This window comes from Wyeomyia smithii, chromosome 2, assembly GCF_029784165.1.
Source record: "Wyeomyia smithii strain HCP4-BCI-WySm-NY-G18 chromosome 2, ASM2978416v1, whole genome shotgun sequence".
Taxonomy (NCBI): Eukaryota; Metazoa; Arthropoda; class Insecta; order Diptera; family Culicidae; genus Wyeomyia; species Wyeomyia smithii.
In genome coordinates, this window is record NC_073695.1 from 160,725,398 (window position 1) to 160,752,557 (window position 27,160).

The 27,160-nt window shown below is 38.5% G+C and overlaps 1 protein-coding gene across 1 annotated transcript in view; it reads left to right on the plus strand.

The window, feature by feature from the left end:
- Positions 1 to 27,160, plus strand: part of LOC129720160 (armadillo-like helical domain-containing protein 3) — a 58,191-nt gene that overhangs the window by 28,965 nt on the left and 2,066 nt on the right. The window contains exon 6 of the mRNA XM_055671595.1: positions 24,757 to 24,977. Coding sequence (XP_055527570.1) covers positions 24,757 to 24,977 — 221 coding nt within the window. The remainder of the gene's footprint in view (positions 1 to 24,756; positions 24,978 to 27,160) is intronic.

The window sequence follows — 27,160 nt, forward strand, 5'->3', positions numbered from 1 at the left end:
TTCTCTGTTTTGCGGACGATATCGACATCATAGGTATCAACCGTAGAGCTGTGGACGAGGCCTTCGGACCTGTCAGGAGGGAAGCTGCGAGATTAGGGCTTGTCATAAACTCTGCCAAAACGAAATACATGGTGGCTGGCAGAGTGCGTGGTAGTCCGTCGGAGGTTGGTGCTGCGGTGGTGCTAGAGGGGGAAACATTTAAAGTAGTTGACGAATTCATTTACCTGGGAACATTAGTGACATGTGACAACGAGGTTAGCCGTGAGATAAAGAGTCGGATATCAGCCGTAAACAGGGCCTTTTACGGATTACGTAACCAGCTAAGGTCCCGCAGTCTGCAAATCCGTACTAAACTTGTACTCTATAAAACACTGATTCTTCCGGTGGCTCTCTACGGCCATGAATCATGGACGCTGAAAAAGGCTGATCGGCGAGCTCTTGGTGTTTTTGAGCGTAGGATTTTGCGTTCAATCCTTGGCGGCAAACTAGAAAATGGTGTTTGGCGCAGACGTATGAACAAAACACTAATACAGTTGTTACTAAACTAAGCCTATGTTTCAAGGTATTCATAAATCGAGTAGTTGGCTCATTCTGCGAATAGTTTCTGGATCGGAAAGGAGGGTCGAACGTTCTTCGTTGTCGAAGCGTGACTTGGCTGTTGTTAAAGATCAATCTGTCAGCAAGAGGTTGGCTGTCACTACTTCCGGATAAAATGTTCGTGTAAAAGATGATGTCATTTATCTTGTGTCGTGAGTTAATCGTGTCAAGGTTCACCAGAGAGCACAGATCTTGAAAGAGGGTAGTTCTCCATTCCACCCGAGATTCCTAAGAGCAAACTTCAATTCGCTGTATGTAAGTTACGTAGTAAGGCCGCCAAACGCCACTGGTGAAATCAAGTTTACTTCTAACAAGTCCTTTGTAGATTGCTAGTATTGCATAAGGATCATCAAGGTCTCGGCTATACCTCCTGACGAGAAAGAAAAGTTTCAAGCTATCCACGATTACATGGTCAATGTGTTTTGTGAAAGACAGTGTAAAGTCGAAGGTTACGCCTAAATCACGAACATATTCAGCACGTGGTACAACATTATCTGAATAAGCATAATTGTACAATACGGGGTGAGCTTTCCTGGTGAGTGTCAGTACTGAGCATTTGCTCGCGTTCACATGTAGTCCGCAACTAGCACGAAATTCTCCGAATATTTCTAAATCACTCTGCAATCTTTGGCAGTCGTCATTATGTTGGTTGATAGGTAGGAACAATTTCACATCATCTGCGTAAATCAAAACGTTTGCATGGCAGATCACATCAGGCAGTTTATTCATCAAAAGCACGAACTGCAATGGGCCTAGATGACTGCCTTGTGGTACTCCTGACTGGACAATTAACGAGTTCGGTTTACTTCTCGGATCTTCAAAAACTGCACTCTACGTTCAAGATGCGACTTGAGCCAATTGTAGAGTGAGCCACGAATCCCTGCATCTGCTACTGCCCTTAATATACTAACAATACTAACAGCATCGAAGGCTTTGCTCATGTCTGTATAAATACAATCAACTATACTATCAACTATCCTATTTTCATCGGTATTCTCGGTAAACACGCTTTTAAAGCCTGTAGTACACTCTTTGTCTAATGGTCAAATATTTGACCTTCTGACATAATGGTCAAATTTATTTAACATCATGGTTGTTGTTTGCCCGTGTTTGCCCCATGTAAAAATTGGAGAGTGACAAATAATTATCTTTGACCAAATTTTTATCTGTCAAAAAGTGACAAGTATTTGACGCTCGGTCAAAGAGTGTACTACAGGCTTAAAGTACGCCGCAAGGAGATCCGTCGATGATTGAGCATCATTAGAAGCGACACCGTTGTATTTCACGATTTCTGGAACACCAGAATTCTTTCTCCTGCCTTTTATGAATTTCCAGAACGATTTTGGGTTACTTTTCAAGCTGTTTTGAATATCGGACATATACACTTGATACGCTTCCCTGTGAACTGCTTTAAACGTTCGCATACTTCTTTGTACTTCGATACATTTTCATGAGACGATGAGCGACGCATGCGTTTCAAAGCACTCCTTTTCTCCTTCATTAGTTTAACAAGCGCAGACAAAACACCATTATCTCAGAAACTACACAACCGATTTGAACAAAATTTTAAACGAACGGGCTACCTGAAAACCCTTAACTTTTAAATTTTATAAAGATTGAACATGTGGTTCAAAAGTTATGGAAAGAAACGTGTTCTGAAGACTATTTAAGATCACTCATGTTTCTCAGAGATGGTTGGACCGAGTTTTATGAAATCAGTGTCATATGGAAGGTATGGTTGCCCCATAAGACTCTATTGATTTTTTTGCAATCGGACTATTGAACATATTCTGAAGACTACTTAAACTCACTTACTTTTCTCAGAGATGGCTGAGCCAATTTTCACAAAATTAGTGTCAAATGAAAATTCTAGTTGCCTCATAACACCCTGTTGAATTTCATTGTAATCGGACTGTAACTTTATCTATAATGTATTAAAATGAGGAAATCACGAAACTTCATCATCTCACAAACTACACACCCGATTTTAATTGTTCAAATTGGTATTGGTATTTGTGTCAAACAAACGGGCTAGTTAAGGATTAACTAATGAATTTTATAATGATTGAACATGTGGTTAAAACACTGTGAATAGAAACGATAATCTAAGTGTCAAATAAATGGTTTAGCTGCCCTATAGGTTGGTAGGACTTTTGTTTCAACCGTTATGTATTGAATTGTTTCGTATAAAAGTATGTTTAAATTGTATAGGTATCATACCGCTTCTGCAAATACTCATATTGTATGATATCTGGTCACTTTACGCGGTTGTGAACAAAATGTCGCCATCGAAATACCCAGATTTGGCAAAAGTTGACCATTTTAGGATGTATTCATGCAACCAGGAGTAGTCATCTGGAAGCTGGCTGGTTCCTGTTACCCAGGAACCAGCCGTCTTCCAGATAACTTTTTTATAACTTTTTCTGACATCTTGTTACTTTTAGGTTTATATGTTAACAATAAACTAGAATTTATTCCGAGTTCAGTGGTACCCAAAGGTTGAAAATCCATCGAGAAACCATCGAGATATCAATTAATTGCACTGTGCTACAGCGATTTAGAACTTCTGAAGTGACCTAGTGTAGGTTGTAGGTCTTGTTGAGTATAACATTCGCTCATACTAGAAATTTTCCAAACACCCCCAAAATCTGGAGTTAGGGTCAAAATACGGTTTTTTGGACCTCAGCGCATATTATATTTTTTAACTCAGTCATTTATCAACCGATTTTCAATATTTAGGCAGTTTTAGAAAGAAGACAAAGAGAGCTTTCAAAATATATACAGGTTTTTACCAATATCAATAGAACATGTTGAGTTATTTGAGTTTAATCTAATTTTCTGAACTTTTTCAAGCAATTTTTCAATTTAATTTTAAATTTGCCGTCTATATTTGTAAGAAACATACCACAAATACACTAAAACTTTGAAAGTATATTCAATTTCGAATCGATTGAAAGTAGTATTGTGAAAATCGGTTGATATTTGGCTAAGTTATATATTTTTTAAGAAAACCAGAATTTTTGGCTTCTATCGCAAAATTATTTCACGGAGCTACAAAGGATGAAAAAATGCAAGAACTTTTGATGTGACTTAGTATGGGTTGTAGCTTTAGTCATGTGTTACTTGCGCGTTTACTTGAAGTTTTTCAAATACCCCGAAAATTATTAGTTATGTTAAAAGTCCTGTTTTTTACCTTAGCTCACATTTTTATGTTCAATTCGGTTATTTTTCAACCGATTTTTCATATTATGGCTGTTTTGGAAAGGCAAAAAATAGAACTCTTGAAACATATAACATATAAATATGTCTGAATAGTTTTAAATAAAATAAGATGATTTGTGTTATATAAAATAAGATGATTTTTTTTTTCAAATTTTACCTATATGTGATGAATAGTTTTAAAGTAAAAAAGATAGTTCAACCAAACTACCAATTATGTTATTTTCAAATTTTCCAAATTTATTCGCAATTTTTCACACATTTTTGTAATGAACGAGCTTTAATTGCTGTAGAATTTAAAAAATACATTTAGTGCCAAACGGAAACAGTGAGTGTTGTTCATGAAAATCTGTTATAATTTGGCTGAGATATGACTTGATGTTTTCCACCATATACTTAGATTTCATCAAATCATTTCTCAGCATAATTATAACATATTTTCATTAACAACACCTATTGTTTTCGTTTGGTACTAAAAAGAACTTTCCAAATTTTACAGCAATTGAAGCTCCATCATGTGTGAAAAATTGCGAATTAATTTGGAAAAATTTGAAAATATCATATCATATTTATTTTGAAACTATTCATCACATATAGGTAAACTTTTTAGACATATTTATATGTTTCAAATGCTCCATTTTTCGCCTTCCCAAAACAGCCATAACATAAAAAATCGGTTGAAAAATAACCGTATTGAAAATAAAAATGTGAGCTAAGGTAAAAAGCAGGGTTTGAACATAACTTATAATTTTCGGGGTATTTGAAAAACTTCAAGTAAACGCGCAAGTAACACTTGACTAAAGCTACAACCCACGCTAAGTCACATCAAAAGTTCTTGCATTTTTTCATCATTTGTAGCTCCGTGAAATAATTTTGCGATAAAAGCCTAAAATTCTGGTTTTCTTAAAAAATAAATAACTTAGCCAAATATCAACCGATTTTCACAATACTACTTTCAATCGATTCGAAATTGAATATACTTTCAAAATTATACTGTATTTGTGGTATGCTTCTTACAAAAATAGACGGCAAATTTAAAATTAAATTGAAAAATTGCGTGAAAAAGTCTAAAAAATTAGAAATAAACTCAAATAACTTAGCATGTTTCATTGATATCAGAACAAACCTATATATATTTTGAAAGCTTTATTTGTCTTCTTTCTAAAACTGCCTAAATATTGAAAATCTGTTGATAAATGACTGAGTTAAAAAATATAATATGCGCTGAGGTCCAAAAAACCGTATTTTGACCATAACTTCAGATTTTGGGGGTGTTTGGAAAATTTCTAGTATGAGCGAATGTTATACTCAACAAGACCTTCAACCTACACTAGGTCACTTCAGAAGTTCTTGCATTTTTTTTCATTTGTAGCACAGTGTTATGTATGTGTTTGGCGGTTGGGTACATAGTACACGAAAAAGTTTTTATTAGAAAAACTTTTTTTCTTTAAGAGTTTGCACTGTGATTTGTTCTGAAGAGTTTTAGGCAACTAAATTGTCTATCTTAAAACCTTCGTTTTTAAGAAAATCTCAAAAAAACGATATTTTTAAAATCACTTTTTGTTTTTAAAATTATATTTTTTCAGTGTAGGATCTGAAATTCAATTTTTTTTTAATATTTTTAAATAAAAGTTCAGATAATGTTCTAGAAGTTATCCATTGTCAATCATTCTCTATCTCTCGTCATTATTTAGATATGTTGATTTATAAGAAAGAGGTTTATATACTTCAAACCTTTTCAAATGTTAATCCAGATAAATTTTCAAAAAAAAAAAATGTTTGCAAAGTTGCTTCGTTTACTAAGGCCTACACACCCACAAAGTTTCATTGAGTTCTGCCAGGGTGCCCACGGAAAATGGTAATGTCTTACCACAATATATCTCACTAATGGTAGCAGTGGTCATGAGCTCCTACAAGGCAAAGGAAAATGGTACGCAACAAGAGAAAAAAACTGCCAAAAACAACATCTATACTTAATTTATTCATATCTCGATGGTTCTTCGACAGATTTTTAACCTTTTGGTACCAATGAACTCGGAATTAATTCTAGTTTATTCGAAAAATATAAACCAAAAAGAAACAAGATGTCAGAAAAAGTTATAAGTGGGCAAGAATCCAGATTTTGACACACACTCCTAAAATCCGGATTATTCCCGGTGTCCGTTGGTCCCGTCGAATTTCCTAGTAATTTTTGAAAACTAGAATAGTTTTCCGGTAAAATGAAACCGGTTTCATCAAAATTGATTCGTTTTTCGTGAAGCTCTGGCTTTTTAAAAATTGACAAAATTTTGCCTGTCTCAATCATTTTGTCTACCCCCTGTATGTTGTAAATACATGATGCGATTTTTTTTGTTCAGGTGAAACGTCACTGTACTCATATATAGGTCGGACTCGATTATATATCATTTTAGATTCAACTTTTTATAGTAGAAAAATTTTCCATGATGAACAACAGCCTAAAAGGCCCAAATATCATTCAATATTTTTTTGAGGGGAGGATTTGTTAGTAGCTTAAGTATTTATGATAAATAATAGTAAATAATGAGTATTTGTGTCCAATCACAAATGGTGACTTCTCAACACTGTTGGACATTTATAATTTCAATTGTTAGGATTTGTTTGCTTTCGCAATTAGGACTTATCATTCGTAGGGATTTAAACCTACTTGTCAGAAAAGGGGAAGTAAACTTACATCTAACTTAATTGCTAACTTATTGGCTATAAAGAGAGCTAATCGTAGCAATTGAGGATTGCAACGATTTTTGTCGAAAATTGTTTATGCCGTAAAACGGGGTAACATTGATTATTTTTTTCACTTTTTAAGAAGCTAGTTTTTGAAGCCCTTCGAAAATCTTGAACATTAAAAACATTTGTTTTTCGTCCTTGTTTCAATTTTCCTTTTTTGGGGTAACTGATCAGTTTCAATTTTAAAAGTTTTGAAACCTTTTTGAACTAAAAATGTTAGATAATGCTTCGATAACATGTTTAGAGATACTTCCCGTTCCTTGACTGCTCTTACTGCGGAGGATAGTCCTGTCCTTGCGCCTAGCCGCGGTATGTACTGCGAGTCATTTTTATGCCATATGTAATTTTACCTTTTGATGATGAAAAACGTAAACGTTGGTCGCGAAATGTGCTAGAAGTATTTTGTAAGTCAGCAATCGTCGTAAAATGTTGTGCGTACAGAAAATGTATGTTGATCATATTTGCAAGGCCTTTTCAATAACGGAAGTATCAATAGGCCAGCTCTAGCCTCTTACGTTCTATGCTCTAGCGAAGACCGCATCCTGCCTTAGGCCAGGATGATGTCTCGGCTAGAGCATAATACTGAACTTTCTTAACAAATATGAATTAATTAACTGTAAATGTAATAAATTTGAATAAAAATTTTTCTAGTTGATTGAGAAAATTAAATAACGAATTTGGAAGACATGTCAATGAATACGAAATGTTTAATATTAGACTAGTATGAAGTTTTTTTGGCACTTACGCTGATACAAATTACCGAGACGAGAAAAAAACGAAATATCTTTGATCAAAGTTTGCGTGCAAGTTATGACGTTTGTAACTTGCACTCAAATAAATGTTGAAAAATAACAGTTTTTTATTATTATTATTTATTGCGCTTGTCTTTTGACGACACTCTCGCTGTCACTGGACTTGTTTGTTGCTAAATAAAGCATTTATGCTGTCGGAAAACCAATAAAATTAACAAATCGGTTTGAACTTTTTTTTCTTCCCCTTCCAATATTCAAGATTTTTGAAGGGGGGGGGGGGGGGGGGTTGACATAAAATGAAAATAAAATTTGTAACGGCCTTACTAAGAGTAAGAAATATAACGGTCAAATTCATTTTAAAATTTGGTCACCAAAACAATAAAAAAATTCAACCAATGCTATATTGTTCAGACCTTGAGTGACACAAGACTAAGATGTTATACTCAAATGTAGCAAAAGTAATCACGGAGCAGTTTTATTTCAACTATTCATGAGAAGGGTAAAACTGATCGATGTTACCCCGCTGATCAATGATACCCCGTTTTACGGTAATTTTATTTGACATAGCTTCTAATGGTTCAACACCAGTAAGTCTATGTAATTCGAGTGTACCAAACCAAGGAGGAATATCATTCAATATGAGAATTTGTAGAACAGTATGATACCCAGAGGCCAAAAATCAACTTAAGACGCCATTTTAAATTTTTGGATAGTAGCTTCCAGTTTCATTACCCAATGTGAGTTTTTCAGCGACCGGGATGATGCTTAGAGGCCGGGAATCAACTCCATACTTCATTTTGAAATCCGACTTTGCAAGTTATGGTTTCTGGAAAACAACCTTAAATTGCCAAATTCAATCCAGTGAAGGTATATTCACTCTTTGGGTCCTAGAATATTGATGTTGTATTTGAAGCAATAAATATAGTATAAAATGTGAAATTTTACGTTATAGGGTAATTGTTCCATTATTCATCTCATTGAGCCGATATTCACGAAGAATGCACGGATAAAACACCAATTTTTTACGAAATCATTGAACAAATAAATAAAATATGCCTACGTGCTCTTATGGAATCGCCAAGCATTGTATATTTAGTAAAGTTAGCTAGATTTAACCTGAATTTTGTAAAACAAACCATTTTTCACAACGCTTCTATATTCATCTCGAAGCAGTGATTTAACTCAATTATTCTTCTCACGACGTCTCCATATTCTTCACACTGTTAATTATGAATGAATCACATTATCATGAATGAACGTAGCCACAGACCGTCGTAGTAGGTTATCTAAATATCCGCTGTAGTTGTTTACGTGCAAAATTGGTAACCTAAGTAACCACTGCAATGCTGTCGATTTATGTCAATTATTTCGGAATAATTCAATATTTTTACTATGATTTTTTCGTATAAACAGAAACTGATTTGGCAGCTTTTGATTTCCTTCAACACAGTGAAAACAGATGAAAATACATACAGCTGAAATTTAGGATATGTAGAAATTCATCTCATATAGGGTAGGGAACATATTCTAAGCAGCTTTAGAAACCGCCTGTGTATTAAGGCGAAATACTCGAAATGTGTTGGGTGAAATTCAAACAGAAGTATATCAATCTGTTCTCTAACTTTTTCTCTGTCAGAACTTGTTTTCAGATTGTAAAGCTAAGTTAGCAAACTTTAGCAATAATCAATTGAAGTTACCAATCGAGGGACACTATTTCAATCACCCCGAACCTATTTTAAGCAGTTTCCATCTGTTTTGCAGGCGTTTTTTTTCAGCACCCGAAGTGGCTCCTGAATGGCTGCAATATAGGTCGATTTGTTTCGGATGGTTATTGTTCACAGATTTCTTTGTGATTAACGGTATTTCTTATATTCGTAAGACAGCTAGACAATCAAAGTTTTCGTTTCCATCATTGAAATTGTCGATATTAATCAAAATTCAGGAGTTTAAGGCCTGCTTTCTTCGACTGATTAAAATAGGCGCCACTGCTTAAGCCGTTCTCCACCCTATTTCTACTAATTCAAGCTTACTTACTTACTTCTGCAGCCTAGAGCCGTGGTGACTCGTGCCGTATCGAGAGTTTTCCTCCTTTTTACTTGGTTCTGGGCTACTCGTCGCCAATTTCCTAGACGTCTCGATACTCGTAGATCCGCTTCAACCTGGTTAAGCCATCTAGCACGTTGGGCCCCTCTATTCGGTGGGGTCCTTGAAGAGAACCGATATTACCACACTGTCGTCCGGTATCCTCGCGACATGCCCGGCCCATCGTGACCTCCCGACCTTCGTCAGGTGTGCAATGGGAATCTCTCCAAGTAGTGCAGCTCGTGGTTCATACGCCTACGCCACTCTCCGTTTTCGGTTCATACTCCACCAAATATTGTCCGCAACACTTTCCGTTCAAATACGGCCAGAGCGCGTATGTCTTTTGTGAGCAGCGTCACAGTTTCGAGTCCATAGAGAACTACGGGTCTAATTAGGGTTTTGTACATCGTCAGTTTCGTGCGGCGTATGCTCCTGGATCTAAGCGTCCTGCGAAGGGCAAAGTAGGCTCGATTTTCAGCTTGAATACGTCGTTGGACCTCCTTACTTGTGGTATTGTCGGCGGTTACCACAGATCCCAAGTATACGAATTCCTCTACCACTTCGAGTTCGTCGCTGTCCATGATCACCGTCCGTGGGAGGCGAATGTTGGTTTCTTTCGAGCCTCTTCCTTTCATATACTTGGTTTTCGACTCATTTATTTCTAGCCCAACTCTTCTAGCTTCCACTTTTAGTCTGGCGTAGATTGCCTCCGTCGTCGCTGAGTTTCTTGTAATAATGTTCAGGTCGTCTGCGAAGCCTATGAGTTGACTACCTTTGCTGAAAATCGTGCCTCGTTTCGATGCCCGCCCGTCGGGTTACATCCTCAAGGGCAATGTTGAACAATGTGCAGGATAATCCATCTTCTTGTCTCAACCCTCTGCGCGCTTCGAAGGGATTCGAGAGTGTCCCCGACACGCACACGTAACATCACTCGGTCTAAGGTAGCTTTTATAAGTCATGTCAGTTTATCCGGAAACCGTAGTCGTGCATTATTTGCCATAGCTGGTCTCGATCGACTGTATCATACGCTGCCTTGATGTTCACGAAAACATGATGTGTGGGCACGTTGTACTCCCGGCATTTCTGAAGGATCTGCCGGAGAGTGAAAATTGGATCCGTAGTAGTAATTCACCGGGTTCACCTCAATCATAGTAGCAAAAAAAAAATGACAGCTCTATCAGTCAAACTCTAACTGTGATGGCGAAAAAAGTGAAGCTACTCCGTTCGGAAGTGTGCGCGTTCAAAGAAAAGTACCCCGCCGCTACAAAAATGGACATCGTGTGGCACTTTGTGGACACCGGGTATGCCCGTTCCGGCATCTACAACATCTTGACACTGTTGGACAACAATCAGAGCATCGAAAGAAAGCTCGGTTCCGGACGGCCAACGACGCTGAGCGACAAGTAGCTTCAAAGTATGCTGAAGAGGAAGACCGAGGGAAAAGTGGCTAAATCGCTGCGTGCACTTGGCCGGGAGGTTGGTGCATGCGGTAAAACAGTGAAAAAGTATCTGGAGAACATGGACATACATGTCAGGAAGCGACAGTCCCATCCTCTGGTCTCGGAGCTGCAGTCTATCTCACCCTGGATGCCACAACTGGCATGGTACTTCGTATTTCACTTCTCCCACGAAGGAAGTGAGCTCCGAGGTGAAATTTATTTCACACACCAAGATCCCCAAGAAGGTGCTGCTCCGGCTGACAGTCAGCGAGAGGGATGTCAAAGCCGCTCTTCGTTCGTTCCGGGCTGTCCGTCACCGAGGAAATTTATAGTACACACAAAACTTTTCCTTATTACGTTAGAAGGAATAGCGCAAAATTGCCTTTTAGGTAACAAATCCATTACTCAAAAGGCAATAAAATTCTTCCCCAGTCAAGTAACAACACATACTGTCATATATCTAGCACGTGTTACGGGAGTACGACTATCTAATAATGGTCGTTTCAATCACATGCAAAAAATTTTCTGTCGAAAAATGCTCCCTTTCCGTCTCAAGTCAAAAAAAATCACACACAGTCGCATGTGTTGCACATGTTAGGCCTCTGCTAGGCTGAATGCCAACGCGAGTGATCGGGCGAGATTCTTGCCGTAGGTAAATAAAAAGCCGTAAGTAGAGCTATTCATTAACCTACGGCAAAAATCTCGCCCCATCGCTCGTGTTGGCGTTCAGCCTGGCAGAGGCCTTACAAGTTTCTTCAATCTCCAATTCATCCGGTGTATGTATTAGTTCGCTCGTTGTATGCATACGGAGTAGCGAAAAAATATGACAAGAGCTGCAAAGCAGCATTTTCCCCGTCATGGAGTATGCAAACGTTGATGATTTCAAAGATTCGAAATGCGCCTTAAAATGACATCACGTTCTGTAAACTGCGTTAGAGAAAAACAAAAACATTCGCTTTCTTGCAAGCTATTTACAGCACATGATCATTGCTTCATGGAAACTCATTTGGACCTGTTTGAAAATACAAAATTTTTCGGCAACTCTGGTCAGACAGTATTACATATTTCCATTTCAAGTAAACACTGGGGGACGAAACGAAAGTGTTTCTAATTAGACATTTGAGTTGAGATTCTGATTAGGGACCATACTTAAATGACGTAGCATTTATGGGGGGAGTGGGGATATCATCATTTTGTGACAAGCTGTGACAAGGGGGGAGGGAGGGTTCTAGTAAAATTGACGTAGCATTTTTTTAAAGACTGATTTTTTTTGCAGGATGTATACCGTGAGGCGCCCTAATTCTGCGTGGCCTTCAATTCTGCGCACTTCGCATCAAAATGTTGATGCCGTTTAGTAAAAAAGGAAACATGAGCCGAAAGTTGACAGTTTATATATAGGAAATCACTTCCAAACGACATTTTTTAAAATCTGCTTTTAATTAATATTTTTTAATGTTTTAATACGAAATGCGCAGATTTAAGAGCCGCGCAGAGTTAAGGCGCTTTACGGTACTAAAAATACACTAAAACATTGCACAATGTATTGTAGCGAGATCTGTCGAAATGTTTTTATCTGTGGCATTCTGAAATCTTCTAAATGCTCTGCTACATAAACAATCACTTGGATTCCTTAACACACAATCTGTTTTGAAAACAAAAATCGTTGCTTTTTTGTGGCTTTTAATAGTGAAAATTACAAGATACTCGTTTCATTTCCGAAATAGTTTCTGTGTTTTCTGCAGACATGGATCATACTAAGTTGTTCAAACACCTTTACTCCTTGTACCAAAACACAAGCCCTTCGGAGCAGAAGATGCAGTCACGAGCCTATAAGTTGTAAATAAATTGAATTAGACACGGTTTTTCTTTTTTAGAGTTTCTAAATTAATCCACCTAGCGGTCATACCCAGCCTTTCTCATTCAAACTTATTATTTGTAAAAATAGATTTACATGAACGCTTAAGGTGAAACCTTATTGAATCCAAAAATGGCCGACTTCGAGTCACCGAATTTTCGAATTTTCAAAAGCACAAGACTCGGAAGTACTCATTGCGTTCCATATGAAAATTCTATTTTATGTTTGCTTCACCACAGCAAACATAAAATAGCATTTTCACGGGGAACGCATTAACTATTTCCGAGTCTTGTATTTTCGAAAATTCGAAGTCGCCCATTTTTGGTGGTAATCCGTTTGCAAAAAAATCAATAGGGCCTTTATGGGCAACAAGACCTTCCATATGGCACTGATTTTATGAAAATCGGTCCAACCATCTCTTAGAAATATGAGTGAGATTAAATAGTCTCCAGAACACGTTTCTTTCCATAACTTCTGAACTACAAGTTCAATCTTCATAAAATTCAAAAGTTAAGGGTTCAAATCGGTTGTGTAGTTTCTGAGATATTGATGTTTCGTGATTTTTACATTTTGATACATAACATCTGAACTAGAAATCGTCAGAACTACGTCATTTAAGTATGTTCCCTAAGATATATTACGCGCATCCAGACATGTTTCTGTCTCGATATTTATATATGAGCGCTACTTGCATTCCCTACTGATACTGTTCGTTAGGGTGATAATGACTTGTATGGGAAAAATGAAATTTGAATCGGGTTTTTAAATTTGTTCAGTCAAAAAGTGAAACTTCAACCGATTTGAGGCATCTCTTTGTGGAGTCCGATTGAGCTGGAATTTGTGTGAAAACATTTTTCGAGAAGACGGCACTTTTAAGCTTGACCGTTAAACGAAATTCGAAGGTCCAATTTTCCGGGGTCTTATGGGGCAACTAGACCTTCCATTTGCAATTAATTTCATTGAAATCGGTTCAGCCATCTCTGAGAAAATCGAGTGAGATTGGGAGAGCGTTACACACACACAGACACACACACACATACAGAAAATGCTCAGCTCGTCGAACTGAGTCGAGTGATATACGACATTCGGCCCTTTGGAGCACTTTTATACCTTTAGTTTTTGCAGTGATTGCTATACCTTTCTAAGAGAAAGGCAAAACCGCGTTAATTCGAAAATCCGCGTAAAATAACGCGCTAATTCAAAAATCCGCGTAAAATAACGCGCTAATTCAAAAATCCGCGTAAAAAACAGCGTTGATTCAAAAATCCGCGTGAAAAAAACCACGATAATGCAAAAATCCGCGTTAAGTGAACCAGCAAGAAAGGCTTTGAAAAAACCCGAGACGCTCTAGAACCAGTATTAAAAATTGTCCATTTTGACGGTCATTCCGGATTTTCCGGAGGGCGTCGAGTATTTTTTGGATCAAGTCTTCTACTGGATAAACACTTAAACGTTTCTGGTTCCAAACCCACGTTAATTTAAAGATCCGCGTAAAAACCGCGGTAATTCTAAAATCCGCGTAAAAAAAACTTGTATTTTTGTACGTTTTTTAAGAAGCGGAGAGGGAGGGGGGGTTAATCGAATGCTACGTTATTTTTCAGGGGGGGGGGGGTTAGGTTTTGTGACCAAATGCTACGATGGGGGAGGGAGGTCTTAAAAATCATGAAAAAATGCTACGTCATTTAAGAATGTTCCCTAAGATATATTACGCGCATCCAGACATGTTTCTGTCTCGATATTTATATATGAGCGCTACTTGCATTCCCTACTGATACTGTTCGTTAGGGTGATAATGACTTGTATGGGAAAAATGAAATTTGAATCGGGTTTTTAAATTTGTTCAGTCAAAAAGTGAAACTTCAACCGATTTGAGGCATCTCTTTGTGGAGTCCGATTGAGCTGGAATTTGTGTGAAAACATTTTTCGAGAAGACGGCACTTTTAAGCTTGACCGTTAAACGAAATTCGAAGGTCCAATTTTCCGGCCAATATTTTCTTGAATTTTTTACGTAGAATACGTCTTACGGCAACAATTACAGGGGCCCAATTTCAATACAGGGATCTTATTTCAAAACCGAAAACATCGAGAGCGCCACAAAAATTGTCCAATTTCACCAACGTTTTAAACCCAGTCAGTTTCAACTTGTATATTACCACTTCCTCTTGACTTTGGGTTGACTAAGCCATGACTTTGAATATGTATGAACTTACTCCAAGAGAATACTGTCTAGAGTCAGTTATTTTGCCAAAAATTATAGTGTAATATTTCAACGATGCATGCAAAGTTTTCTAAAATTCATTGAATTTTCAGATAAGATGCGTTAAATGTGGTGGGTGGGCCAAAATATGCAGGTGTACTAAAATATCCCCGTTACCCTAATCAGAGATTGGAGATAAATTTTTGAACTAAAAACTGATTTCTCTCTGCCGGAAATGGGTTAAGCGGAAATCGAAGCTAAATATGCGTAGTTTCATAAAAATCAACGAACTCAACAACCCAGCTCTGAAAAACTTCGGGAAAGCATCCAAACATATTATCACATGTAACACATATCGCAAGAAGCAATGGCACGAAATCACACAAAACATATATCGTAAACACTCAAACAGAAATCGTAAGCAAGCATGGAAATTTTCAATCACTAGCAATATTTCATGCAAATGTGTTTTTTGATTCATCAATTGTTTCTACTCGCGTACAAGTTTTTCATAGAAACGCTGCTGATTGTTTTTCGCTCATAAGAGTTCCGAATACCATAGAAGGAGACTGAATGATACAAACACGATTGTATTTATTGTATCCAAGTTCACTTGCATTCAACGGTATCGCGAGAATCGTTGAGATATTATCGTTAGTGATACAAAATTATGAATCCAAATGAACGTTACATTGCGTTCAACTGTTTGCTTACCGGAGCAAGTAGGTATCATCAATGCTTACGGAAATGGTAGCATGGTGCACTAAGAATCATCGTGGTATATCACGGTGAAAGCACGACGCGGAGTAGCCGAATTACGCCTGCAAGCAACCAACATTTGAAAGAATCGTTGCGATCGCTCGAGTGCAATCGTTTACGATTCTTTTGTGAAACACTCGCTCCACCTGAAGTAGGCAATGCTGAAACAAAATCATCAAAGAAAGCTACCATATATTTCTTTGCTATAACTTGTCTCTTGCATGCGTGAGAATGTGTATCGTTCAATAGCGATGGTTTGCTGGGATTGGAAACTTATGAATAGCAAGTTCAGAAATGATACCCGAATGATTGTTATGCGACACGATACTATTCAAAAGCTGCGAATTCGACATAAAATGTCGCACAAACCTACCGCCATAAGAATCGTGAGGCATAACCGGTATTACACCTAAAATGATAAAACTGCGAGCGACGAAAAGAAACAGCATTACATTAGAACGAGAACAAATACAATCGAATCGCCTGTCATCATTTCCTGCAACAGCAGATGGCACGATCACCTCAAGTACACCTCTGTACCAAAGAGGTGTAGGTTCGGGCACTCGGGTGACTCTTTAGCTCAAAAACCTAGATGAATTCACCGAGGGATGCGACGTTGCACAAGCCCTCAAAGAGAAGTGCGGGGTGAAAGTGGCCACTGAGTCAATCCGCCTCCAAAAGGGTCCAGCGGGACCCAGGTGGCTACCTTCCAGCTAGCATCGGCAGTTGCGAACCTGACACTAGAGGAAGGCAAGCTAAAGGTTGGCTGGTCAGTATGCCCTCTGAGTATACTCCAACAACCGGACGTTTGCTTCCGGTGCTTCGAGGGAGAATATAAGTCCTGGACCTGCAAGGGGCCCGACAGGAGCCAGTTATGCACGCGTTGCGGTGGTGCAAGCCATAAAGCGAAGGATTGCGGGGAGTCTCCCTAGTGCATGGTATGTTTCGGAAACCGGGACGCCAAACACTTTATGGGAGGTCCCAGGTGCCCCGGCCATAAGGGTAACGCGAACTTGAACCACTGCTATGCAGCTCAGCAGTTGCTATACCAAGCAGTCACTGAGTCGCTGTTGGACATCGCCATCATATCGGACCCCTACCGCATCCCTCCTAGAAACGGTAACTGGGTTGCGGATAAGTCCTGTATGGCGGCCGTATGGACGACGAGCAGGTTTCCGGTTCAGGAGGTTGTTTCAACCTCAAACGAAGCGTAGGCGGTTGCCAAGGTGAACGGAGTGTTCTACTGCAGTTGCTATGCTCCGCCACGTTGGTCTACCAAAAGGTTCACCCAGATGGTCGACCAGTTATCCATGGAACTAACGGGCCTAACACCGTTGGTGGTGGCGGGTGACTTCAACGCTTGGGCTATTGAGTGGGGAAGTCGCTCTACGAACTGAGAGGTCAGATCCTGTTGGAGGCTTTGGTAAAGCTCAACTTAGATCTGGCCAACGTTGGTACCAAATGTACATTTAGCTGAAATAGTGCGGAGTCGATCATCGATGTGACGTTCTTCAGCCCAGGACTGATCACGAACTGGAGGGTAGACGATGGCTACACCAATAGCGACCACCAGTCGGTTTGTTATAGTAAAACGACGCGAGGCGGCAAGTGATGGGTAGAACCAACACTTACACCGTCCGCGGCTGGAAGACATTGCTTTCAGATGCCGAGGTATTCGAACAGGCAATGAGAAGAGAGTGCGATGGAAGCAGTTAGCTCCGCCCGACTGCTGACCAACTAGTTGCCATTCTATCGCGGGCGTGCGACGCCACCATGTCTAGGACTGATGCGATAGCGGACCTCCGCAGTGCGTGCCTCCGTGCGAGACGAAGGATACAGCGTACGCAAACAGACGAACAGAGGACTGAGCGCCTCGCAGCATTCGGTTCTGTAAGATCGGCGATTTTTTTTTTTAAGGGGGGATTTGTTAGTAGCTTAAGTATTTATGATAAATATTAGTAAATAATGAGTATGTGTGTCCAATCACAAATGGTGACTTCTCAACACTGTTAGAAATTTGTAATTTTAATTGTTAGGATTTGTTTGCTTTCGCAATTAGGACTTATCATTCGTAGGGATTTAAACCTACTTGTCAGAAAAAGGGAAGTAAACTTACAACTAACTTAATTGCTAACTTATTGGCTATGAAGAGAGCTTATCGTAGCAATTGAGGATTGCAACGATTTTTGTCGAAAATTGTTAATAATTTTATTTGACATAGCTTCTAATGGTTCAACACCAGTAAGTCTATGTAATTCGAGTGTACCAAACCAAGGAGGACGCTTCAAAATCATTTTCAGAATTTTATTCTGAATCCTTTGGAGCGTTTTCTTTCTTGTTGAACAGCAACTTGTCCAGATCGGTACAGCATAAAGCATTGCTGGTCTAAAAATTTGTTTGTAAATCAAAAGTTTGTTCTTTAAACAAAGTTTAGAATTCCTGTTAATGAGAGGATATAAACATCTCGTATATTTGATGCACTTGGCTTGTATACTCTCAATGTGCTCTTTGAAAATAAGTTTTTTATCATAAATTAGTCCCAAGTACTTAACCTTGTCGGACCAACTTAAAATAACCCCATTCATCTTGACAACGTGATTATTGTTTGGCTTGAGGAAAGAAGCCCTAGGCTTATGCGGAAAAATTATCATTTGAGTTTTAGAAGCATTGGGAGAGATTTTCCACTTTTGCAAGTAGGAAGCAAAAATATCTAAACTTTTCTGCAATCGACTGCATATGACACGAAGACTTTTTCCTTTTACGGAAATGCTTGTGTCATCGCAGAACAATGACTTTGTGCATCCTGGAGGCAAATCAGGAAGATCTGAAGTGAATTTGTTGTACAGGACTGGACCCAAGACTGAACCTTGAGGTACACCTGCTCTGACAGGAAATCTATCAGATTTTGAATTCTGATAGACAACCTGCAGAGTTCGATCAGTAAGATATTTTTTTAAAATTTTGATTAGGAAAATTGGAAAATTAAAAGTTTGCAATTTCGCAATCAAACCTTTATGCCAAACACTGTCGAATGCTTTCTCTATGTCTAAAAGAGCAGCTCCAGTGGAATAACCATCAGATTTGTTAGCTCGTATCATATTAGTAACTCTGAGCAATTGATGAGTTGTGGAATGCCCATGGCGAAATCCAAACTGTTCATTTGCAAAAATTGAATTTTCGTTGATGTGTGACATCATTCTGTTAAGAATGATTCTCTCAAACAGTTTACTTATTGAAGAAAGCTAACTGATTGGTCGATAACTTGAAACTTCAGCTGGATTCTTATCCGGTTTTAAAATGGGAATATTTTTTGCATTTTTCCATAATTTGGGAAAATATGCAATTTTGAAGCAGCAATTGAAAATTTTCACTAAAAATTCCATTGTGCTCTCAGGGAGATGTTTGATTAGTATATTGAAGATTCCATCGTCACCAGGTGCTTTCATATTTTTGAAATTTTTAATAATTGATTTAATCTCATTCAAGTTAGTTTCAATTATTTCTGCAGGTAAAAAATTCTGGGAAGAAATTAAATCAAATTGACGTGTGACTTCATTTTCAATTGGACTCACAAAATTCAAATTTGAGTCATGAACACTCTCAAACTGCTGAGCAAGTCTTTGAGCCTTTTGTTCATTGGATGCAAGAAAACGTTCACCATCTTTTAAACCTGGAATAGGCTTTGAAGGTTTCTTAAGAATCTTCGACAGCTTCCAAAATGGTTTTGAATATGGTTTCAATTTTTCAACTTTAGTCTCAAAATTTTGATTTCTCAGAAGAGTAAATCTATGTTTAATCTCTTTCTGTAAATCTTTATAAATAGTTTTAAAAACAGGTTCACGAGAACGTTGATATTGACGTCTGCGGACATTTTTCAAACGAATTAGAAGTTGAAGATTTTCGTCAATTATTGATGAATCAAATTTCACTTGAGCCTTTGGAACAGAATAATTCCTGGCATCAACAATTGCACATTTTAATGCTTCCAAAGCGGAATCAATATTCACTTCGTTTTGCAAATCAAGCTCGTTATTGAAATTTCTCTCAATATGAGTTTTGTATCTTTCCCAATTAGCCTGGTTATAATTAAAAACAGAGCTCATAGGGTTTAAAACTGATTCATGTGATAAAGAAAAAGTTATTGGAAGATGGTCAGAATCAAAGTCAGCATGTGTGATCAAATCACTACATACATGACTTTGATCTGTTAGCACCAAATCAATTGTTGAAGGGTTTCTTACAGGAGAAAAGCATGTAGGACTATTCGGAGACAAAATAGAATAGTATCCTGAAGAACAATCATTGAATAAAATTTTGCCATTGGAATTACTTTGAGAATTTTTCCATGAACGATGTTTAGCGTTAAAATCGCTGATTATGAAAAATTTCGAACGATTTCTGGTGAGTTTTTGTAAATCACCTTTAAAATAATTTTTGAGCTCGCGTGTGCATTGAAATGGTAAATATGCTGCGGCAATAAATAAAATCCCAAGTTCAGTTTGAACTTCAATTCCCAAAGTTTCAATAACTTTCGTCTCAAGATGGGGAAGAGCACGGTGTTTGATTCGGCGATGAATAACAATTGCAACTCCACCGCCGGAACCCTGAATCCTATCATATCTATGAACCACGTAATTGGGATCATATTTTAATTTTATGTTAGGTTTCAAAAATGTTTCAGTAATAATTGTAACATGCACATTATTTACTGTTACAAAATTAAAAAGCTCATTCTCATTGGCCTTCAATGAGCGAGCATTCCAATTTAATATTTTAATTGTTTCATTTAAAATCATTGCTAAATTTTAAATTAGAAACAATTTTAATAGTAAAATTTGTGCCTATTTGAATGGCTTCAAACATTGATTTTGCCTGCAACATGGCGTTCATAAGATCGAACATTGCCTGTTGCAAAAAAGAAAGTTTACCTGCCGTAATAGGCCCCAGGCAGTTGACATTAGAAAAAATATTTTCGGCAGCAATATTAGCTGGAGTGATAGGTGTACAATTATTTTCTAGCGTGTTTTGCTTACCCATATTAACGGTCATTTTCGAACTACCAACACTAGGCGGTATAATGTTCGAACTACCTGTAACCTGTGCATAAGTTAAACGGGTATGCAAAGGAGTAGGTAAACTATGCGTCACTGGTACGCTTGGAGAATTTTGTTTTGAAGTTGGTTTTAATTGAGAAATTGAATTTTGTTTACCTTGCCTTGCCTTAACAATTGCTAAACGGACTGGGCATTGATAAAAATTTGACATATGGTTGCCGTTACAATTCGCACAGTGAAAATTTTTACTCTCTTTCACAGGACATGTGTCCTTTTTGTGAGAAGAGTCTCCACAATTAAGACATTTTTGGTCCATGTTACAGAATTTGGAACCATGGCCATAACGTTGGCAAGTACGGCATTGGGTGATATGCTTTTCACCTCCGCCATACTTCCTATAAATTTCCCACTTTACACGCACATTATACAAAGCATGTGCTTTTTCAAAAAATTTTAAGTTGTTAACCTCATTGCAGTTAAAATGAATTAAATAAATAACAAGGGAAATTCCAGTTCTCTGACTGTTTTCGCCTCGTGATTTTTGTTTCATTAGAATTACTTGGGTAGGGGCTATGCCAAGTAATTCTGTTAAAGTAAGTTTGATCTCATCAACGGTTTGATCGTTGGTGAGACCTTTCAAGACAACCTTGAACGGCTCGGCGTTACTGGTGTCATATGTAAAAAATTTGTACATCTTGTCAGTTAAATACTGAACAAGACGATCACGACCCTTTACTAAGTCGGCTAATAAGCGGCATTCACCTCTACGGCCAATTTGATAGGTAACTTTAACGTCAGAAACAAACGTTGAAAGTTCCTTTTTGAATATATAAAATTCAGAAGAAATAGTTACCACAATAGGTGGAACTTTCTCCTTTTTTAAAGATTTTATATTTTGTATAGTTTCATTATTGGTAACTTCCATTTCACCAGCTTCTTGCTCAGGCAAAATATCAAAAGGATTGTCACTACAGACACTCGAAGTGTCAGAAAGAGATGCCTCTCTTTTCCTCCCCGCAGCGATGCGAGGTTTCTTTTTCCGTCCAGCCATTTCAGGTGATACGAAAAAAGTTAAAACAAATGTTAAATTCAAAAGTAGGTAGTCTTGAGAAAGACTGATGGGAAATAACTTTCAGGTAGTCTTTAAAAGACACACTGACAAAACACAAACTTTGAAGCTATAGGCAGTCAAAAACCAGTCCACAAGCAACCGAAAAAACGTCTGATCTGTAGGACAGTTCAAGACGCACTGTAAGATCGGCGATAAAGAGTGCCTTAGCAAGACGGGACGTTACGATACCATCGATACTAACACATAATCGATCTATTTGCTTCCGAAACTCGAATATTTGGTATCGATGTTTTACCAGCGATACTTCATCAATACCGATACACACCTCTCAGTATCAAAAAGAATTTGAACAACCCTGTAAAGAAGAACGAACGAAATAGAAAATCTGCTGTTTCCTGTGCCATTTTGATGCATCGGATGCATGCCTCATCAGCAATGCCAATTCAACAGAAAATTTTGTAGATTAACCTACGGGAACGATCCTCTTCTACAGTCATGCTGATCTACAGAGCCATGCGAGCGGCTCTTTTCGAAAACAGGATAGATAAATTATGAAGGAAAAGCGTAATCGGCTCTCGACTGCGCTGGTGTTCCTAGGTGCAGTAAATTAATATAAATGGTTTAAATGAATTAAACGTTTTATCTTGAGGAATGAATAATAAAAAAAGAATTATGACTTCTATTTTGAATGAACTGGTATCGCACAACGATACGTTTAGGCGTCGATACGTTAGTCTCGATACTATCGGAATATCAGTATTTGCTCTTAATACAAGTATCAATTCTAAGTAACGATGTTCAATGGTATCGCAACGTCCCTAAGCAATAGGGGATGCTTCGATAGGCTATGCGCGAGTGCCAATACGAACCTGTGGGATAACGCCTATAGGATCGTAATGACCAAGACCAAAGGCGCGCTGGCGCCTGTAGAGCGATCACCAGCGATGCTGGAGCGTATCATCGGGGGACTCTTTCCCCGCCACGAGCCTAGTCCTTGGCTTCTGACAGTCGAGTCTCACGTTCGACGTTCCAGTATCTCAGACACATGGTCGGCCAACCTGCCGAATGTCCCATCCGTGAACGACGACAGCCGTGTCGAGATCGAATGAGAGGTTAGGATTACGAATGAGGAACTCATCGTGATCGCCAACTCCCTAAAAGTGAGCAAGGCACCGGGACCGGATGGAATCCCTTACCTGGCAATCAGGCTGGCGATTGAAACGGCCCCCGACTTGTTTCGGGCAGTCATGCAGACGTGCCTGGATGACTGCCTCTTCCCGGCAGGTAGAAGCGGCAGAGTTTAATTTTACTGCCGAAAGCTGGGAAACCGTTAGGGGACCCAGCGGCATACAGGCCTATCTGCCTGCTGGACACTGCGGGCAAGGTGCTCGAGACAGACTGGTGAGGTACACGGAGGGTGTAAACGGTCTGGCAAGTAACCAGTTCGGTTTCCGGAAGCGCAGGTCCACGCTGGATGCTATCCTCTCCGTCACCAAGACGGCGGAGGTAGCACTCCAGCGCAAGAGAAGGGACATACGCTATCGTCACGCTTGACGTGAAGAATGTGTTGACGATAAATATCGATAAGTTTCCCATCACTAATTTAGCTCTATCGCTACAAAAACGATCATTTCAAATTTCCAATCGAATAACAGTCATCGCGCGACAACATCGCCTGAGACGTTGTAATACAATCTCACACATATTTTGTGGTTCCCAATTTGACCCATGCACGTACGCTAGCGCTGATGTCGAAATACAAGACGCAGCGCAAATACGGCAGCAGTTAGTGCTAGTGTTACTAACGTAAAGTACTAATACTATTCGAACGATGATTTTATTGAAAATGTGTGCTAGGTGTTATGTTTGTTAATCTGTGGTTTAATTATCTACTAACTAATACTGAAGAGTTTTGCTGCAACCCACCATCTTCGGACCACCTTGACCGGTAATTTCCAAACTTGACATACATGCTCCTTACACAGATAATCAATAGCGTATGAGAAAAAAAGAGGGCAACCACTGGAAGAAGAAAAGAGGCTGAATTCTATCAAAATTCGACCTCAATACAGTCACAAATGATCATAAGCAACTAGTTTTGATCATAACAAGTAGGAAAAAATACCGAAAGTGTTGAAAAAATTATGAAAATGTTCCATTGTGTAGAGGTTTCCTTTATTTCATTTTTGGGCAGTTTTTTTGTACAACCAAAGGTTTCCGAGCTACAATGCGTTGAGTAAAACCTGAAATTACTTTTGTGTCTGGAATGTGGCGTACCCCGGAGAGTAATCAGTTTGTTAAGTCAAACACGTGTGCAATGTTTCATTCAAATCAAAAAGGGTTGATATTCGACGAAAGATATAAACGTTTGGCCTGAAAATGCTCATTGATCACTCATTACTAATGATGTCATTAGTCATTAGTGGAATAAGTTTTTTCGACGTGACGTGCAGACGAATTAGTTGATAATTTCAATATGAAGTGGTTATATGACACAAATATTGAAAACTTGACTAAAATCATCGAAAACTTGAAAACTTAGATCACTCACGATTAAAATGCACACTCAATATCAAAGATAAGAACCTTGAGTAATACCGCTGGTGTCGCTATAACCCTCTAGTGCCCAATACCGCCATTTGGCGGGCTTCAGTCGAAGTTCTGAAAAGCTTTAATAAATACTTAAAAAGTGTTTATAATGGTTCATAGTGATTTTACCGAAACCCATCTAGAAATTAACTTGGGCACTAGAGGGATAAACAAAGATACGGAAATATGGGTAATAGGCAGTGAGCTCACATGGTGAGGCGAAAATGTAACGTTTCGAACAAGGATGAAAATTTTTCAGAATTTTTCTTCGAAGAGGAACGTCTGTTTGACTGTGCTATAGTTTTCGTTAAAATAATGATGGTTTTTCTTTTATAGCTCGAAAAAAAATCTATTGTACAAAACTAGTGAAACCTGCTACATTATATTTATTTTCAGTTCTGTGGCAATGATGGACCATAAAAATGAATCAAGTTTTTATAACTTAAAACTTTGTTTCATCATCCTAACTTGTATATCAGAAGACCAGTATGCAAACTCAATGATGCATGATTCTAATTTGGCCTTTAAAGTGCATTTGCAGCGAACACATATGCGTCATAGGAAATTGATCTCGGACCGAATTTTAAAACCCCAACCCTTAGCAGCAACATTATTAGGTATGTGAACCTAGGTATAAACATCACTTCATCATGACTATATTTGATTGTAATGAATTCATATTTTTTATCACAAATAACACAGAAAGAACATCACTTATTTTAAATCATAAACTTGAAATCAATTTAACTGCTTAAAACGATTTCAATCACTGTTTCTCTGTGGTCTAGCTTACTTTTATTTTCGTTTTTTCGTCATTTCGGTTTGTTAACGTTGTTTTTATCGATGTTTAATTTTTCGCCATTTTGCAGTATAAAAGATTTGAATTCCAGTTAGTTATTTCTACAATTTGCTTATAAATATTGCAATCCTTCGACGCTGCTTTACTGTTCTTCGTTTGCGCAACCTGCACTGCTGATTATTTGTTCGAGTTATGGCATCGGTATGCAAAATATGTAGCTACCTTGTAAATGTGATCGTTATAATTGTCTGCCGTGGCAACTGCTTTTCATTAATTCACCGCAAATGTATTTCCGGATTGCAGTGATCTATTCTGGACATGATGTCAACTTTCAATAATCTATTTTGGCTGTGCGCAAGTGTGCTAACCATTTCAACGAATGGTTGCAGCACCTGGTTACCGCTAGCCTCCCCATCACTGTGTAAAGTTGTCGACAAATTGAACACTGTCGTCACAGATCTTTTCTTTTGCATTGAAAAGCACTTTCCAATCAGCGCTGCAGCTCCAGCTCAAAAAATTTTTATTCTCAGCGACAACCTGGAGAACAACCAGACACCTAAACGGAGTCTTGAAGACAATTTTAAATTTCGTCCCGCTGCGTCTGATGTTTGTGGTTCAAGATTGATTCAGTGCAAATCAAAAACCATTGCTGATGAACGGCAGTAATTTTGGCTTTATTTGAGCCCGCTAGATCCGAGCCATAAGTGTTGATGATGATGTCGCAATGTAGCATGAATGTCTCGGTCTCTGCCCCATATTACAAAGTTGAATTTTGTTTCTTTCCGGGTGGAAGTACCAAAAGCATTAAGGCATACTGCTCTACGAACATCCACACCGGAGTTTTCGTTCGCGAGTTCGAGTTTGACCAAGTACGCCCGGATAGATTTCGCCAATAGCAAGTTGATCCACCCAAATGCTGTGATATTTAAAATATTGAAAATATCATATTTTCAAGTGAGGGTCAATCGTATATTTGTATATGTATTTCCCGTTCTATGCTCCTGACGATGATTACCTAAATTCAGATTCGTGTTTTAGCATACCTGACGCTTTGACAAGTCCGTCGCTCGCCGAATTTTGTCAAACGGTACATTTTAGCTTAGTCCGAAAGACAGTAAGCCTTCCGTTGAAAGTAATGAAAAACAGGTAGAGTGTAGAACCGGGACATGGCCGCCTGCCGTTGTCCCCCAAAACAAGATCATCTGTAAAGAAAGCATGAAAGATCTCGAAGAAAGACCGCGAACGGTTCTGCTATGCAAGCGTTGGCGATAGCACTTTGCCTTTCGCGATGAATAGTCACCAAAGCCACCGAGGCATTGAATAATCAAAAATAAAAAACTCGACAAACGGTAGCGTCGCTCAGCGTCGCCCATGCTCACACGCGGGTTCTTAACGCTTACGCTGGCGCACTTATTTGGAAACACATGTTATGGCGCTCTCAATCAGAATGCTCAAAATGTACTAAAAGTTAAGCACGAGAAAGAGACAGGCCAAGAAATGCCATAGGCCAGTATAGAACAGCTAGGTATGTAGTGACCGGATCGAAAGGGGAAAGGCCTTTCGCTCTGAGTTACCTGTAGGGTACTATTTAAGCTTTTGTGTGCATGAAGTAAGTTTAATCTACCGCTCAAGTCTCGAGTTGTAATTCCGTGCCGACGGCACGTACAGGATTTGTCAGAAGGTCCTGGTAGAGGTAGGATACAGCCTCTACACGGTGGTGACAGAAAAACTCGCGCCAGTTAATTAGTTCGAAGTTTTAAAATATTTAGCCGTTAGGAGTATAAAATTCGAAGTATAAAGTTTAAGTGATAAACGAGTGATAGAATGATAACAAGTGAACGGATTTTAATCGTATTAGGAATACGGTGTGAAACAGGGTAATATTAATGATTGAAAAGGTTAAGAAAATTGTGAATTGATAGCTAGGAAAGGTGTTCTGTGAGACTTAACAGAAATAAAGTTCGGGAAAAAATTGCGCACGCGAAATGAGTTGTGGATGTT